Here is a 17,067-nt window from a genome sequence, read left to right on the forward strand (position 1 = left end):
AGAACTAAAATATTTCAAATAATTTAATAATTAATAATTATTAATAATTTAATAATTTTATTAAACGTACCAATGCATGTAAGACATACGTTCACAAAATTTTTACAATTCTTTTGACATTATTTTATAAACACCCTGTATCTTTTATAGTGCAAAAGAGCGAATGGCGAATGTTATAATAATCGAAAGAATCAGCATCACCAACCAATTTTCCATCATTTTTGCTGTTGAGAAAAAATGCTTGTGTTGGTTTACGTTGACGTAAAGATCAAGGACTTGTCATTCACAGCTTATTTTGCACCACAATGTTTTTATTTTCAGCAACAAAATTTAAACCAACTTCTGGCAAGTTGGCAGCTGAATTTGGTGTTTTGGTAATTCCCCCATTATCAATTTTTTATTTGGCATGTGGTTTTATTAGTCTAATAATACAGATTACAATTAAATCTCCCCGGTGTGTGGCTGTTATATCACAATATTTACACATACCCTTGCCAACAAAAACAACAATTTACAAAACAAAATTTTCGCCGAAAATCTATTTTCGTATGTCGTATAATAAAAGCAATAAAAGCTTACCAATTACCGAGTGGCATTTGGGATGTATAATTCCACTGGGTAAGAGATGAAAGTCGTATTCCACCCCTTCAATTACCACTGTATGACCTGCATTATTTCCACCCTGAAAAAGAAGACTGGATTTCAAATTAAATGCCAAACAAACAAAAAAGATACGGCAAGTGCTTTGACCTGTTTGTTATGACTTCCAACAAGATTGTGGAAATGTAAAAAAAAACTATCGTAAGGTTTAAAAAGCTATTTTAATTACCGAAGTTACGTAAATTTAATTGTTACGTAAAATTTAATTACAGAACGTTTTATAACAATAATTAATTGGAACGGTTTAAAGGCACGTTTTTCACATGCAATGAAGATACCTAATACTATTAAAAATAAACATCTTAAAATACCACAGTTTAGTTTTTAATCAACAGTTTCACACGGGAATAAAATTGGCTCAGCATTTGTTCAAAAAAATTAAATAAAAGTGACTTTCTGGCAATATGAAACGTATTTCGAAATTATTGCGTCACTTACGGAAAGTTTTGCATTTGATGCCACTGTCATCAATTATTCTTTACTATAAATTCCAACAAGATTTGGACGATTCGGTTAATCTAACTTGTTGAATTTTAAGTTGAAAAAACGAACTTTTCTTTAATTATGTAATTAATAAAAAATATATTGTTACGACACCTTGAAAACAAATTTCAAGGTTTCTTGAATAATAACTGAAATCGATGTTCAGTTCGAAAACCTTGGCAAAATTGATTACTTGTTAGAAAAACACTATTTCTTCAATTTAACTTACAAGAATGTCGTCTTAATAATAAAATGAGAGAGCGTTTTTAATTATTTGAAGATGATCTCATTCAATTTCAAACATAAGATAATATTACGCGAGGAGTAGGTATTATCTAGTTACTACTCAACAAAAGTTTAAAAGATCATCTTATTCATTCACTACAAAACATTGTGCAATAATACCTAATTTTCATTTCGAACTTTCAAATTTCTTTAACACAAAAAATTTTTTTCTCTTTTTTTTAAACATCACGTTTCAGTTTTATAAAATTTAAAATGAATTAGATTAGAATTACCTAAACTAAAAGTAATTTCAGTACAAACAGGTTGTTTCAGAACTCGCCTGAGAAGAAAAATGGCAATTAATACCGTGCGATCAAAAAAAAAAAATAATAATAATAAGAGTAGGCGGTGATTAAAGTCCTTCAGACGGCAATCCTGATGTTTGCCATCAAATGTCAGCGGAAACTTTGACAAGTTTGCGTTTTATTTTGAATGAAATAATGTACACTTTAGAGCAGAAAATTTTTATTGTTGCAAGTTATTACAATTCATTTTCGCTTTCAGTTTGTGTGGAAAATTTACAGCCCAGATTCCCAGCCAATGTGTTGCCAACTGCAGAATTTAATCGACGCCTACTCTAATTTATTTTTTTTGATCGCAGGGTATATGATACCAAAAACATGGAAAATTTTTTTGAAAAATTCCATTTTGACATTTGACTTTTTTATGTCTATTTAATATATTACAGTTGGAGACAAAATACTTTGGTCGTCAATGTCACTTGAATGACATTAAATTGTAAAGCATGCTTTAGGACTGTTAACCATAGTTGACAAGTTGTATGTACATATTTTTGATAGGAAAATATAATAGCTGTCATTAATTTGAAATTGTCATTCATTTTAACGTTAAAGCTTGAATTACATTAAAGTGTCAGAAAAGTGACGACCAAAGTATTTTGTCTCCAACTGTACCACCAATGATCTTGAATATATTTTTTCATAATTATTCAGTAAAAATACAAAAACTTTGCCAATAAAAGCCACGAATCACGTTAATAGCCCCTAGTAAAAAATATTTAGGGCCTTGAATAAAATGTTAAAAAAAATTATCTATAAAAATTTGCATAAAATTTTGCAATTTGACCTGTTCGAAAAATAATTTTCCAAGTTTTTTTGCTACAGGCTATAAGAGGAAACAAGGAAGCTGTATCCTAAATTGTAACTCTGTTTAATATTATTTGTGGATTTTACTGGCCAAATTTTTGTACCTCTACTAAATAATTGTATAAAAAACATATCATCAGTATCATTAAATAGATATAAAAAAATGTCAAATGTCAAAAATAAATGTCAAATTTTTTTGACAGAATTTTTTTTTACCAGGAACATTTTTTCCATGTTCCTGGTATCTTATCTTACTTGAAATTTTTCTCTGCGGCGCGAGCTCTAGCGCACCCCCTGTATGTATGAATAATATTTTTATCAATTTTCAGTACATTATCACTTGTAACAAAACTATTTAATAGTGTAAATATAAGCTGTTAGTGTTATCTATGACCTAAAATCTTGAATTTGTCATAAACGGAAAAGAAAACGAAATATTAACAAAGTTCGTTTACTTTTTTAATGTTTTAATGTTTTTTTACGTGCCAAATTTTCAATATAAATTTATTAAAATAAAACGAAACTGATAAATTATCAAACCTTGAAATTTGTCCTTTTTAACTAAATAAAGCACTTAACAGAATAGTTCCGATAAATGACGCAGTTTAAGAAACTTTACATTTTATTATAATTAATTTTAAAAAATACCCTAGGTTTGAGAAAATTCTACTTAAAAATTTTCATTTTGCCAAAATATTTCACCCTCCGCCACGGATATCTCTACAAGGTCGCTCAGTTTTATCAGCACTTAACATTAAACAGAATCTCATCTCCGGTCACATGAACCAAAAATGAACAATTGCAACAATCAAATGTTACAATCACAAACATTGTTATCGTTAGGAAGTCTTTTAAATAATTATTAATTGTTATGTCTGTTGCAGTAATTGTAGGAATTTGAAAAAAAAAATAAAATTGCGTTGCCCATCAGAATCACATGATAGACCGTTTCTATAAATATTTGAATGTGCATTATGAATATAGAACACCTACAATAACATTGAAAAGCGCAAGCAGCTGTAATTATTTTCGTTTGCTCAATGTTTGCCCCAAATTAAACCCAAAACTGTCTTGCATGAATGAATTTTTCGAAAATTTCGCAATCAGAAATCAAATAAACCATTTTTATCCGCCTCCCAACGTTCCTGTTACATAAAGGTCGTTTTTTCCAATTTTCCACAGCACTTACTTTGTCGTATCTCTCCAATTCCATGCATAACAACTTGTAAAAACCTACCTGACACCGGCAAACAATATCAACAGTTTCGGCCAACATATCGACAACCTTCCCTTTGCCTTCGTCACCCCATTGGGCCCCTAGAATCACGATAACTTTGGATTCGTGGTCACCGCGAGGGACTAAACGGGCCCTCTTTCGAGGGGAGCCATTCACTCCGTTGACTTCCACGCCACTCGCCATTTCTTGCACTTCGAGCAACACCACAAAGACACTGAAGAGGAACTGACGTGCGTCACTGAATGGATTTTAGGAGAAACGCGCTAAATCGAGGATTCAGGGTTTCGCGTTTGCGCTTTGGTTTCGACATGGGCGGAGAATAGAGCACGAAGATGGGGTTTCAAGCAACAATTTAGTGTTTTTAGCGGGGCCAAGTTGAAGAATTTTAATTAACTCGAGTAAACTAGCATCAAATCTAAAAAACAACTACTAATTATTGATTAGAGTATTAATTACATTACCACAACTTAATCAAACATTACTCATTTCAGTTTTCAACATTTTATAACCTTCAAATGTCAAGACGTCAAATCACCAAACTGAGAAATTTTTTTTGCTATTTTGCCAATCTTATAAATTCAAAGGTTTATTTCAGGTAAAAACAATAACTCGAAAAAATGTTTTATTGTAAAAAATTAAAGTAGTTTCAATGAAATACAATCTAGGTTCGTCGTCGAAATCTAAATGTCCAGATCTCACAAAATACTTTCAGTTAATAAAAAATGTAAAAATTGTTACACAGAATTTCATTTTACAAAGAAAATACAAATTAAACTTAACTCGAGTAAAATAGCATCAAATCCAAAAAGCACCTACTAATTAGAGTATTAATTACATAACCACAATTTATTCAAACATTACTTATTTCATTTTATAACCTTCAAATGTCAAGACGTCAAATCAACAAACTAAGAATTTTTTTGCAGTTTTGCCAATCTTATAAATTCAAAGGTTTATTTCAGGTAAAAATAACTCGAAAAAATGTTTTATTATAAAAAATTAAAGTACTTTTAATGAAATACAATCTAAGTTCGTCGTGGAAATCTAAATGTTCAGATCTCACAAAATACTTTCAGTTAATAAAAAATGTAAAAATTGTTACACAGAAATTCATTTTACAAAGAAAATACAAATTACGACATCAGTGGGTGGTGATGATGGCCAGAGCAGCAATGTGGATGTCCATTAGACTGACCAGGTTTTTTATTATTCACATTTGGGGTTGTTGAACTTGCTAATCGCTTATTAAATTTACTCAGAATTTCATAAGGAAAAGTTTCATCTTGATAATCAATCGGGGAAGTCTCATCTATCTCGTAACTATAAATGTAAAATCAAAAAATGTTATTTATCTTCCCTGTTTACTTACTTCAAAGCCTTGAAGAATTTTGAATAGTGATTATTTTTAAGAATGGTTAAAATCACTTTCCTCATATTATTTTTGAAAGCTACAAGCTCTAAAATTTGCATCATAAATTTTCCTAGACCTTTTCTTTGAATTGCTGGTTCTAATTGTAATTCGTAACTGAAAATTAAGAAATGAAACATTTTGAAACTGTAAATTGTATTAAATACCAATAGAGAACTTCAATTCCTTCATCCATATCAAACCTAAAATGGGAAAAACCGAGAAAAGTACCATCTACACCCTTTGCTATCAGATACCAAGCAGCTTCATCCATCAATTCCTCCATTTTTTTATTATCATTCCAACCCCAGGAACACTGCTCATACCTAAAAACTCTAATTATCACAGTTTTAAATAATATCAAAAATTACTTTAATTGCATATTTCTTTTTGTTAAATTAAAAATCCAAGACTTGGTTGATTCATCTAAGTCAGTCACTCTTTTTATAAATAATTCAGCCTCAATCCCATTTTTATTAAACTTTCTAAATACTGGAAACGGTTCTAAAGGGTCTGTTAATTTATTTGCTTTATCCACAACAGACATCGCTAACAAAATTTTTTGTTGTTCCTCTTTGCGCTTCAACCGCTTTTCTTTGCTTTTAACCGAACTTTTTCGCTGGAAATTTCAATCACAATTAAGAAAAAACAAAGGGAAAAGCAACTTACCCCCATGATAGCACAAAATTGAATATAATTTAATTTAATACAACTTTAAAAACAAACAATAATGAGAGCTGGTATTTCTCAAATGTGGGTTATAATTGCAATTCCATTTTATAGAATTCCCACAAAACATAATTATTCCTAGACAAAAATAATTAAACTAATAAAAAGAAATTATTACATTAATTCAAAAACTTGCAACACATGTGTTAAGTTAAGTATAAAATTAAAGAATTTATTTTTGGGTGTTACAAATTTTTTATTGCGAAAAATTAAATTTGGTGAAATGGGAGTTCGGTTTAAGTTGCACCAAGTGTTTAATGTCAAACTTGTCATAAGCAGTTTATAGGTTATAATCCTCAATTAAAATCAAATAAATCCGGTTTAAGAAGTAATGGGTCGCACATTCGGCCTGGACGCATTCCTCAACCTCCATCGCGACCAACTGACCTCATCCGGAATCCCGGAAATCTATTGGAGCACCCTAAACGAAAAAATTCAAACCCAACTTTTCAATGCCGGCGAAACGTTCCAACTCCTCCAAATCGACTATGAACGTGAACGCCTGCCCCACGAGCCGGCATGGGGCCTACAAGCAATCACCGACATAGATAAGTCCGACCCCAAACACATTTACTTAATCGATCATGCATGGACATTTCGAGTGAGCCACGCGAAAAATCAACTCCTCCAATTCGACTCTCTTCGGAGCCGTTTGTGCAATATTCTGGGTTTAAACGATAATCTACCGAAAGAGGAGGTCGCAGAGCGGGTTTTCACCGACATTTGGAAACTTTGCAACACTTATTCAATCGGAAACGCGGAAAATATCGAAGAGCGATTGCCCGTTTGGTATGTTATGGACGAAATCGGCTCGGCTGTGATGCATAGTGATACTCCGAATTGTAGAGTCGTGCCTTTTGTACACGTGGATGCGCAAATTACCTATTCATTGCTTTTCCCAATTGCGGATGTTTCAGAAGAAGAGTTTATTTTTGCGGATTTTGCTGAAGGGGTCCAGGATTTGGTCCAAAAACGGGCCGCTTTATTACCCTGGGTGCCCCACGAGTTTGACATGAGTTTCGAGCCCGAAATGCCAGGCCCGGACTACTACTTAAGCGGCCACATCAAGGAGAGTTTACCCGATTTGAGTCAGTTAAATCAATCGCAAAATAAACGCGACAAGTACAAAGTTTTCACCGAATATAGTCTCATAAAAGAATTTTTGACTGATACAAGATTCGAGTTTGTCGACGAAGAGGACAAGGCAGATATTTTGTGGCTCACGTGCCATTTTAAAGACTTTTCCAAATTGAGTGAAGCTCCTCAAAAATTCGTTAATCAATTTCCATTTGAGTACGTCATAACAGTCAAGGATTTACTCTGTTTGACTTGTCGCAAATCGGCCAAAACGCAAAACCACTCAATGGAATCCTCGAAATGGTTTCCAGTAACTTACAATCTAAGGACCGAAATTGGTAACTTTGTGAGTTACTTTCAACATCGCAAAGGTCAAGAAAATTTCTGGATCATCAAACCATACAATTTAGCCCGGAGTTTAGACATCCACATCACCGATAATCTCAATTACATAATGAGACTCCCCGCAACAGGGCCCAAAATAGCCCAAAAATACATCAGCAACCCGGTTTTGTTCAACCGACCTGAATGCGGCTCTGTTAAATTTGATATTCGTTACGTGATCCTCCTCAAAAGTGTTAAACCCCTAAAAGCGTACGTTTACAGCGAGTTTTTTGTGCGTTTTGCTAACAAACCGTTTGAATTGAAAGACTTTCACGACTTTGAAAAACATTTCACTGTGATGAATTATGAACAAAATGTCGAACTCAAACATATGCTATGCTCCGAATTTCGGATTTTTTGGGAACAACAGTACCCGAATTTCGCTTGGGAGGGTATACAAAAATCAATTTTGGGGGTCCTCAGAACCGTATTAGAGGGTGCTGTTAAGGAAGAGCCCCCTTGTGGAATTGCCCACAGTCCACAATCTCGGGCTTTGTACGCCGCCGATTTAATGCTGGAGTGGGGAGAGTCCCGAGAAATCCAGCCTAAATTGTTAGAAATTAACTGGACTCCAGATTGCAAAAGGGCATGCCAGTATTATCCAAACTTTTACAACGATATTTTCAAACTGTTATTCCTGGATGAAAGTTCGAATGTTTTTATCAAATTGTAAAAAATAGTCTATTTTTGTTAAAAAAAACAATTTATTTTGAATAAACTTATTATACATCTTATTTAAATACTTTTCCCAACAACATTATCATTAACTATCACAAAGACTTGTCCTAAATCATCGTAGTTGTAAGTCCTTTTAAGAAAAGTGTCAATTAATTTGATCCCTGAAAGGGTATGCAGGCCTGGAATAAGGGGAATTGCTTTAAATTCTAAAACTCGGCTTGAGTGTGGTGGCAAGGTTTCTAATTTTCGACCAGAAATGCCACACCAAGCCAAGCCATCTGAGTTATCCAAATACATAATTAATTCAACACTTCTTTCACTAAAAAGGCGAAAAACAAATTATCATTTCACAAATAATTTTACTTACCAATTATTAACTAGTCTGCATTTAAAGGCAAATAATTCTTCCAAGACTACGAAATTGGGTAATTCAGTTATTGATAATCTTATATCACCGTAATCAGGTCCCTGAAAAATCTTTTGTTGTAATTTTTGCACAAATCGAGTTGGGGTGGTTTAAACACTTACAAAACAGTAAAACAATTATTCAAAGAATATTTTCAAAAACATTTGCTTAACTTTGCCTAAAGTATTTGAAGAATTTTCAATCTAAATTTTAGGATTCTATTATTTTGGGATGTTAAAATTTATTATTGCTTACCATTCTTTGGAGTTGACTTGTTTGCAATCTGCCCCTCTCGCCTAAATTCGACCGCCACACTATATCCAACTTGCCAATGTTTGTGGCCCCACTTAAACTTTTCAAATCTGATGATAATTTTTCATTGGGTGATAAGCAGTACAAAAATTGGCAAACGGCTAGAGGATTTAAGAGGGTTGTTTTGCCAAAGATGCTTTCACCAGTTGGTGACACATTCAACGATGTAACTTTAAAAAAAAATAATTATTTGTATAAAAATTTGTAAAAATGAACCTTTAAATAAATGAGAAGCGTCTAGTGCGACTTTTTCCAAACAGATCGGGCCCGTCGTGATATTCTGCACTTGAGCTTCCAAATAAACATCATCGTTTTCAGCATTGTAGAATTTCGTTTTGACGTCAAGGGGCTTAAGTACTTGGATTTTGAAAAATTTCCTGAATGATTTCAGAATTCCTACAGCATTTTGATAAGACACTTCACACACCAAACTACAATTTAACCAATAGTGAAACATTGTACAAATAATTGTGAGTTTACATGTGATTTCCAATTTCTTTGACTTCATGATGGATAACAATATTGACAGTATCATCAGGAGTCAGCTGAGGAGTTGGGGGATTTGAGGATAAAGGCAATCTCTGAGAAGTAGTCTGCAAGTCAACTTTAACACTAACATTACTAACAATATGTTGAGTTTCATTGTAAACACAAATGTAGCTAGAAAAAGTCTCCCCCAAATAGATATTCACCGGACTTTGAGGTAGAAGTAAAAATTGACCTATAGACAAAGTTTCAGTGCCTTTAACTGACGCAGCGTCTTGTTGAAGAGCTACATTTAATAAATTGCCAGGCAAATCCTTGCTATCACAAGTCACTGGCAGAGGAGTGGCCAAAGTGGGGCGTGTAAGACGCATCACTAAAAACACAAAAAAATTATCAAACAAAAGGTAACCCTCTTTCACACCCTTCAAAGCCAACAGGTGCTCCTCGGGTTCCATTTTTTAGAAAACTAAAGATTTTTAATTTGGGAGGTTATTTGTTTGGATAAACGTCACTTTGACAAGTAGAGTGGTGCAAACGGCCGACAGAGGATTCGACTAAATTATTTTAACAAATTTAAGTAATTTAAAAATTATTGCTTTTAATAAATAACCGCACACTTTGCGTTCTATCATTAAAACCTTTGTTTATTATTAGTGTAGTTCAATTGGTAGTCGAGTAGACCAAACGCCCGACTAGGCGTCTGACATTTTAAAAGTGAGGTTATTGGTGAAATGTGTGAAATTAGAAATTAAACCAAACGTGATTTTTCTAAATGACTAGTGCAAAATGGGTAAACACTGCTGCTATTTTTTATTCATGTTATGGTTCTCGTACTTGATAGTATCCTCAATTCTGCTCTTTTCCCGCGGATTTCTCCTTTCTAAAAATGCCCAAACAACCAACTCCACTTGCCTCTCCATATCCGAAATTCCTTGCATTCACGAAGAATCGACAATATTACGTGTCCACGAACAACAATGTAGTGATAATACAAAATTATCGTATGTTTTTCAAAACATAAACAGCGCTTCAGACATTTGCTTGCCCCAAAAAGCACGAATTGTTTTCGTGATAATAGACGCTTTACGATACGACTTTACGCTCTACGACGAAAACATAAAAAATCCTCTACCGTTTCAAAATAAATTGCCGGTCATAAATACTTTATTAAAGCAACAACCAGACAATTCGAGATTGTATAAATTCATCGCTGACCCCCCTACCACAACAATGCAAAGACTTAAAGCTTTAACGACTGGAAGTCTTCCAACTTTTATTGATGCCGGCTCGAATTTCGCTACAAATGAAATCAACGAGGACAATATTATTGACCAAGTTAGTTACTGTCTTCCATTTTCAGATTAATTAATTTATAGAAAAATTTTAGTTGTTGAGACACAACTTGAGCACAGTTTTGATAGGCGACGACACTTGGGACGGCCTCTACCCCAATAGATTTCTCAGGAAATACCCTTATCCCTCTTTCGATGTCTGGGATTTAGACACAGTCGACGATGGGGTTAATTCCCACTTGTATCCCGAGTTATCAAATAATGACTGGAGTTTCCTAATAGCGCACTATTTAGGAGTGGATCATTGTGGCCATCGCTACGGCCCCAACCACTCTGAAATGCAGCGGAAATTAACAGAAATGAACATCGTAATTGAGTAAAAACGTTAAAATTTCTTTACAAAAATTTTCATTATTATTTCTAGGAGCATTGTGGAGAAACTTGACCCCAACACCATGCTGTTTGTCATTGGGGACCACGGAATGACCGAAACAGGCAATCATGGGGGCGACGCCGATGACGAGGTCACCTCAGCTCTCTTCGTATACTCTAAAAGACAGTTGTTGTCACTCCACTCTTTAAATACTGTTCGCCAAGTCAGTCTTGTCCCCACAATGGCGTCAATTTTCGGAGTTTCAATCCCATTTTCGAATCTAGGAACGGTGATTCTTGACGCACTTCCCGTTGTTAATAATTCGCAAATTCCTGAATGGCAATGGTCGTTATTTTATTTGTGGGGGAACGTCCAACAAATGTTGATATACATCGAAGACTACTCTAAATCAGCCCCTGAGACTTTCAGTGACTCGACTTTGAGAGAATTACGCGAGAATTACGCCCTTTTGAATAGTAAACTCTTCCACGTCAGTGATGAAACCTCATTTGCGAGTTTTTCAGAAGAATGTTTCGGTTTTTTGACAAAATTGCGCGAAACTTGCGAGAAAGTCTGGATTCAATTCGATTCGTTTTCAATGACTCGCGGTCTTTTATTCCTTTTCCTGTCAATGTTTTTCGTCTATGTGATAACAGATGGGATTCCAAATAACCGTCTCCCGGAAATTTTTATGAGTTCTTTCCTGACTTGCTCCTATTCGGTTCTATTCCTCGCAGTTTGCGCCTCAACAATCTTGTATCATTTCTCCTTCGTGACAAATCTAACATCTACGATTTTTTTTTCAACCGGACTTGTCTCCCAATTCATGTTAGGAATGTTGGTCATCCAAAACTGGGAATTGATAAGTCTCAACTGGTATGACCGGAGTAAAAAAGAGCGAATTCCGAATCTGATTTGTCGTTTAGTCCTCGTCTTCCACTTGTGTGGCCTTTTTTCCAACAGTTTCGTCGTTGAGGAATCATCAGTTCTGCTATTTTTACTCACTACTGTCATACTAATCGGAAGTTTGAGTGTGGGACAGGGTGAAACAAAGAAAAAAATCCCTAGACCGAAATTGAGACTACTGTTGATCGCGTTTGGGATGTTGGTTCTAGTTCGATTTTCCATGTATTTCTGGCGGTGTCGAGACCGTTTAGAGCAACCTTGGTGTTACGAAACTTACAACTCTTTTACCTCAAAAGCTGAAACTTCGAAACTGCAGTGGATCATCACTCTTATCACTTTGGCCCTTTTTGTGACAATCACCAAAGTTTGGTTGCGTAATTGTGGCAATTTGAACGGTTATAACCTCACGGTTATTGTCCTTAAATACGTACCGACGGTTTTGGTCGTGTGCACTAGCGGTTTTTGGGTTCTCAACCGACTTCCTGGAGACCCGAGAAATAAAGCAATACGACCATGGCAAGCTAATGTTTTAGCGTGGACCGTCTATGGTCTCACTTTTGCTGGAATTTTGACCGTGGTTTTAAAACCACTCTGTGTTTACATTTTACCTAACGAAAAGACAGTCGAGGGGCAAAATATTATCCCCCATTTGTTCCACAAAGTGAAGAAACTCTTCAATGAACCAAACCAGGATGATGTTCCGATTTTGTGCGGCCTTGGAACTGCATACAGTGCTGTTTTTATCTCAATTGGAATTTTTTTGACCCATTTGTTTGCTCTACTTCATGGAGATGGTGTGGCGCCGGCAACTGTTATCATGTTTCTTGCGTCGGCTTTTGTTTTGATAATCACCTCGATAATCCGACTTGAAAAAGCCACTACTATGGGTAAGTCGAATATTGTGTCAATCAAAAAATAAATAAATTAGAGTAGGCGATGATTAATATTCTACAGTTGGCAACAATTTTTGCAAGAAATTTTTCACACAAAATTTTGACATTTATTTTTTGGCATTTGACATATTTATGTCTAGTTAATGATACTGAAGATCTTGTATATGTTTTTTTTACAATTATTTAGTAAAGGTATAAAAATTTTGCCAATAAAAGCGACAAATAATATTGAACAGAGTTACAATTTAGGATACAGCTTCTTTGTTTCGTCTTCTAATAGCCTGTAGCAAAAAAACTTGAAAAATTATTTTTCCAACAGAAATATATAAAGTCAAAATGCAAAATTTAAACTCTCATAACTTCTAAATTTTTATAGATAAAATTTTATTAACATTTTTTCCATGACCCTAAATATTTTTTACTAGGAGCTATTAACGTGATTCGTGGCTTTTATTGGCAATGTTTTTGTATTTTACTGAATAATTATGAAAAAATATATTCATCATCTGTGGTACAGTTGGAGACAAAATACTTTGGTCGTCACTTTTCTGACACTTTAATGCAATTCAAGCTTTAACGTTAAAACGAATGACAATTTCAAATTAATGACAGCTATTATATTTTCCTATCAAAAATATGTACATACAACTTGTCAACTATGATTGACAGTGGCTAAAAATAAGGTTAACAGTCCTAAAGCATGCTTTGCAATTTAATGTCACTCAAGTGACATTGACTACCAAAGTATCTTGTCTCCAACTGTAACATATTAAATAGACATAAAAAAGATCAAATGTCAAACTGGAGTTTTTCAAAAAAAAAAATCCATGTTCTTGGTATCATATACCGTGCGATCTGGGCTGGAAATTTTCCGCACAAACTGAAAGTGAAAATGACCATTCATTTCATCGTGTACAGCATTTTTGTAATAACTTGCAACAATAAAAATTTTCTGCTCTAAAGCGAACAGTATTTCATTCAAAATGAATAAAACTCAAACTTGTCAAAGTTTCCGCTGACATTTAAAGTCAAAAATCAGAGTTGCCATCTGAAGGACTTTAATCACCGCCTACTCTAATTTATTTATTTTTTGATCGTACTACATTTTTTCTATTCGTATTAAATAATATCATAAGTCTCATCAAGAGTGTTTCTGAAAATGTTGTGGATGCTACCCTTGAGTTTATTGTAGAAAAAAAATTGGTTTTAATTTAATCAATATTTAAATCAAGACCAATTAAAAAATTGGCAGATTTGACAGATAATGAAGTCACTATTCAAGAAATACGTTTAGAAATTTCCAGAGCACTCTTGACCAGATTTTTATTTAGACTCATTAATCATTATGAATTGGTAATTTGCAACAGTGACCTAATAGGAAAGATAATTTTTTCAATTTTTGTAAAGACTTGTTATTGCTTAATTTTGAAATTTTAAGTTTTTTTCGGATTTTAAATTAAATTTGATAATGAGAATTTAGACTCATCAAAGCTATTTGATATTTTTTGTTCACGTTTCCATGACAGCATTTAAAAAAACTTGGTATCTGATTGATTACCAACTGTTGAATAATTAAAAATTATTGTTTTGATTGAAAATGTAAAGTCGGCCATAGTGGCCACTTCCCTGTGTAAATTTGTAGAAATTGAGTTGTGTAAATCCGACTTTAAACATCCAATTGTTTTTTTAAGGACATAGTTATCAAAAATAAAATGATTTTTTCTATTTTGCGTTTAGAATGAGTCTATTCTTTAATAAGTCGTTGGCGTTAATTTTTCCACATAAATGATGCCAACTGTCACAAAATTCTCTAGAAAAAAAATTAAAATTTTCGTCTTAATTTATAAAATGATATAAAGCACTTTTTGCATCTTCTTCAACTTGTACTTTAATATACTATTTTTAGAACAACTTTTCGAAATTCCGAACATGTCCCTCCTGGTGTGGGTGATTCTGGCCCAGTATTTTTTCTACGGGACGGGCCACCAACCCTCCTTCCCCAACATAATCTGGGAGGCGGCTTTCGTGGGAACTTCGGGTGTTTTCAGCCACAATTATATCCTCGGAAGTTTGATAATTTTGAACACATTTTGTTCGCAAATTTTGGTGGGATTTCTGGTGCCTCTGCTGATTGTAATGCCGTTTACGTTGTCGGTCATGTTGCCAACTTCCATTAACCGAAATATCCTTGAAAAGGAGAATTTGAGAGGAGAGGTTTTGTTGTATGAGCGTGATGGTTTGATGATTACGGTTGTATTCTCCACCATTTGCAAGTATATGATTTGTCACGGGATTAGGGTGAGTTTTGTAATGGGTTGGGGTCATTTTAATGATGTCTTTTTTAGGTTTTTGCGACAATGTTGGCAGCGACGATTCACTGCAGGCATATGATGATTTGGAAAATTTTCGCGCCGAAATTGATTTTTGAATCGATTGGGATGTTTGTGACTTTGGTTGTGCTTAATTTAAGTTATTTGGTGCTTCTGAGGATTAATTTTAAAGTGGATCAACTGATAGTGTCATTGAATAAAAGGTGTAGATAATAAATTATTTATTTGAGTGTGACAATGGAAAGAAATTAAAGTGCTAATTATTATAGACGTTATACTATAATTTTGAACTCACAATAGGAAAATGTTACTATTAATGACTCACTCAGGTTTGTTATTCATTTAGACATTGTAATCGCAGCAATAATAGTCGACTTTTAGTTAATACTTCAATAAGAAAATGCATATAATCGAAAGAATAAATTATAAGCTTTAGTTTTGTGTACTGCTAATAATCTAGTCGAAAAAGACTTTTAATGTTTTGTTTATTGTCTTTTTGCTTTTTGATGTAATAATTGTCTTTCTGTGTTTCTTGATAGTATTTTGTTTTGATGTTGAGGATAAAATATGTTTTGCAGAAAATGTTAATTACTTATTTATATTTTTTGACAATAAAAGTGTGTTTCTATTTACGTATTTTATTTACCTGCTATATCGGTTCTTCTAGTAAAAGAATATACCATACCAGCTGTCGGCAAATAATTTTTAGGTTTTGCCACTAATTTAATTTTTTTAATTAATACTACCGGCGGCCATTTTTTTTGAGCACCGTTGCCGGCAGTGGAAGTACTACCAAAAAAATAATTGGAGATTTTTTTATGATGCAGTTTATTTTACCAAATTTAAGTAGGCTCTAATTCGAATTTCAATTGTTTTGACAAGTGACATTTAATTGTTAAAAACTTAATAAACATTTTTGGGAAAATGGAAGATACAAAGTCTCTCTTGATGATGGTTTTACATAAAGTCTTTCAGAATCAACCCAAAACTATAGAAAACACTTTCCAACTGATTCACAGTTACAATAATGGAAAAACAGATAAGAAAAATTATGAGAAGGTGAATTAGAAATCACAGTTTTAATATGAGTGTTTAAATCACAATTTTCAGACTTTAAAAGCAATTTGCGACTTGATGAACGATGAATTGCCGTCACCAATATTAGTTTACATTCTGACTCTAGTGGACATGCCTCAGGATTTCGACTCTTCGTCTCCCATTATAGAAAAAATGAAAAAAACTCATGACTTTTTGCCTGAAATCAAGTACACATCTTAATTAATTATAATTTTTATATTAAATGAGACAATATTTTAGTGTGCGGCCTCATTTGCTGGAATACCTAAACAACATAAAACCAACAATCAAAAACCGTAACATTGAAAAAGCCGAAATCTCGGAAAAAAGTAGCAGTAATCCTGCCGAACCTGATAAAATCTCAGCCAAACCTCAATCAAACTTCGTCAGACCGACAAGAGTTTTGAAAAGAACGCGAAAATTTGTTCCAAAAATCACTGGTAAATTTAAAAGTTATTGAAACATTTGGCACAATTTAGGTTTAAGGTTCCCCCAAAAGTCTCCTGGATATTTGTGCCACCTACGTTGTCCAAAACGAGTTTTCCCTCAAGGGGATGTACCGAAAAAAGCAGTCAAATGCCTGGCGTTTGATTAACGCCAATGTGTTTCTGGGCCCCAAACTCAAGCAGTGCTACAACGTCGTCAAGGATTTGAATAAGAAAATGCGTTGGTTGCGTGAGATCGAGTCTGATAACATTTCCACCGACACACTCATGGAAGAGTACAAAACAAGTGACGTTTTTCTCAAGGAAAACCACATTTATGAAGCTTTACAAAAGGATCCGTTTGAATTATCAGAGGAATGTGAAGCCGCGATTGAGTCTTTGCTGGATTAGAATTACTTCAATTTTAAATTTCGTGCCATTTCGAGTGATGTTGGCAGCATTTTTCATCTTGTTATTGATTGTAGTTGTGATTGGTTGAATAAAAACTTATTTACCAATA

At 33.8% G+C, this 17,067-nt stretch overlaps 6 protein-coding genes across 7 annotated transcripts in view; 3 read left to right on the forward strand and 3 right to left on the reverse strand.

The window, feature by feature from the left end:
- Nucleotides 1-4,183, reverse strand: part of LOC123010890 (adenylosuccinate synthetase) — a 12,932-nt gene extending 8,749 nt beyond the window's left edge. Inside the window, exons 1-2 of the mRNA XM_044408064.1 lie at nt 3,772-4,183; nt 580-682 (exon numbers count right to left, since the gene is read on the reverse strand). Of these exons, the coding sequence (XP_044263999.1) occupies nt 580-682; nt 3,772-3,954 (286 nt within the window). The 5' untranslated portion in view covers nt 3,955-4,183. The remainder of the gene's footprint in view (nt 1-579; nt 683-3,771) is intronic.
- A 561-nt stretch (nt 4,184-4,744) lies between these two features.
- LOC123010891 (N-alpha-acetyltransferase 40) lies at nt 4,745-5,987 on the reverse strand. Its single transcript, XM_044408065.1, has 5 exons — nt 5,849-5,987; nt 5,551-5,798; nt 5,347-5,505; nt 5,141-5,296; nt 4,745-5,091 (listed from the first exon to the last, which is right to left on the reverse strand). The coding sequence occupies exons 1-5, from the start codon at nt 5,852-5,854 to the stop codon at nt 4,905-4,907; spliced, it is 756 nt and encodes a 251-aa protein (XP_044264000.1). The 5' UTR covers nt 5,855-5,987; the 3' UTR covers nt 4,745-4,904.
- A 174-nt stretch (nt 5,988-6,161) lies between these two features.
- Nucleotides 6,162-8,103, forward strand: LOC123010832 (tubulin--tyrosine ligase-like protein 12). Its single transcript, XM_044407978.1, has one exon. It carries the CDS (start codon nt 6,240-6,242, stop codon nt 8,040-8,042), a length of 1,803 nt encoding a protein of 600 aa, XP_044263913.1. The 5' UTR covers nt 6,162-6,239; the 3' UTR covers nt 8,043-8,103.
- On the reverse strand, nt 8,056-10,116 carry LOC123010833 (trafficking protein particle complex subunit 13). Of its 2 annotated transcripts, XM_044407980.1 has the most exons (7): nt 9,673-10,116; nt 9,458-9,624; nt 9,246-9,358; nt 8,982-9,196; nt 8,709-8,935; nt 8,415-8,515; nt 8,056-8,366 (listed from the first exon to the last, which is right to left on the reverse strand). In XM_044407980.1, exons 1-7 carry the CDS (start codon nt 9,704-9,706, stop codon nt 8,105-8,107), a joined length of 1,119 nt encoding a protein of 372 aa, XP_044263915.1. In that variant the 5' UTR covers nt 9,707-10,116; the 3' UTR covers nt 8,056-8,104. The 2 variants fall into 2 exon arrangements, with proteins under 2 accessions (XP_044263915.1, XP_044263914.1); XM_044407979.1 differs by having other exon boundaries at nt 9,246-9,624; nt 9,673-10,115.
- Nucleotides 9,902-15,616, forward strand: LOC123010831 (GPI ethanolamine phosphate transferase 3). Its single transcript, XM_044407977.1, has 5 exons — nt 9,902-10,586; nt 10,639-10,919; nt 10,968-12,709; nt 14,622-15,013; nt 15,061-15,616. The coding sequence occupies exons 1-5, from the start codon at nt 10,038-10,040 to the stop codon at nt 15,256-15,258; spliced, it is 3,162 nt and encodes a 1,053-aa protein (XP_044263912.1). The 5' UTR covers nt 9,902-10,037; the 3' UTR covers nt 15,259-15,616.
- Nucleotides 15,617-15,939: 323 nt separating this feature from the next.
- On the forward strand, nt 15,940-17,067 carry LOC123010728. The gene is made up of 4 exons (XM_044407812.1): nt 15,940-16,104; nt 16,156-16,310; nt 16,363-16,562; nt 16,609-17,067. The coding sequence occupies exons 1-4, from the start codon at nt 15,970-15,972 to the stop codon at nt 16,956-16,958; spliced, it is 840 nt and encodes a 279-aa protein (XP_044263747.1). The 5' UTR covers nt 15,940-15,969; the 3' UTR covers nt 16,959-17,067.

This window comes from Tribolium madens, unplaced genomic scaffold, assembly GCF_015345945.1.
Source record: "Tribolium madens isolate multiple individuals breed KSU strain unplaced genomic scaffold, Tmad_KSU_1.1 Scaffold_91;HRSCAF=231;Tcas5.2_LG7, whole genome shotgun sequence".
Classification (NCBI taxonomy): domain Eukaryota; kingdom Metazoa; phylum Arthropoda; class Insecta; order Coleoptera; family Tenebrionidae; genus Tribolium; species Tribolium madens.

Coding starts and splice junctions, on each gene's coding strand:
- LOC123010891 (XM_044408065.1), bottom strand. Junction 5,506..5,550: donor AAAAGAAATATGCAATTAAA/GTAATTTTTGAT, acceptor TAGAGTTTTTAG/GTATGAGCAGTGTTCCTGGG. Junction 5,297..5,346: donor GGAATTGAAGTTCTCTATTG/GTATTTAATACA, acceptor CTTAATTTTCAG/TTACGAATTACAATTAGAAC.
- LOC123010832 (XM_044407978.1), top strand. CDS start 6,240: ATGGGTCGCACATTCGGCCTGGACGCATTCCTCAACCTCCATCGCGAC.
- LOC123010833 (XM_044407979.1), bottom strand. CDS start 9,706: ATGGAACCCGAGGAGCACCTGTTGGCTTTGAAGG. Junction 8,936..8,981: donor CGCTTCTCATTTATTTAAAG/GTTCATTTTTAC, acceptor TTTTTTTTAAAG/TTACATCGTTGAATGTGTCA. Junction 8,516..8,708: donor CAAGTCAACTCCAAAGAATG/GTAAGCAATAAT, acceptor AAGATTTTTCAG/GGACCTGATTACGGTGATAT.
- LOC123010831 (XM_044407977.1), top strand. CDS start 10,038: ATGGGTAAACACTGCTGCTATTTTTTATTCATGTTATGGTTCTCGTAC. Junction 10,587..10,638: donor AGGACAATATTATTGACCAA/GTTAGTTACTGT, acceptor GAAAAATTTTAG/TTGTTGAGACACAACTTGAG. Junction 10,920..10,967: donor GAAATGAACATCGTAATTGA/GTAAAAACGTTA, acceptor TATTATTTCTAG/GAGCATTGTGGAGAAACTTG.
- LOC123010728 (XM_044407812.1), top strand. CDS start 15,970: ATGGAAGATACAAAGTCTCTCTTGATGATGGTTTTACATAAAGTCTTT. Junction 16,105..16,155: donor ATAAGAAAAATTATGAGAAG/GTGAATTAGAAA, acceptor CACAATTTTCAG/ACTTTAAAAGCAATTTGCGA. Junction 16,563..16,608: donor ATTTGTTCCAAAAATCACTG/GTAAATTTAAAA, acceptor TTTAGGTTTAAG/GTTCCCCCAAAAGTCTCCTG.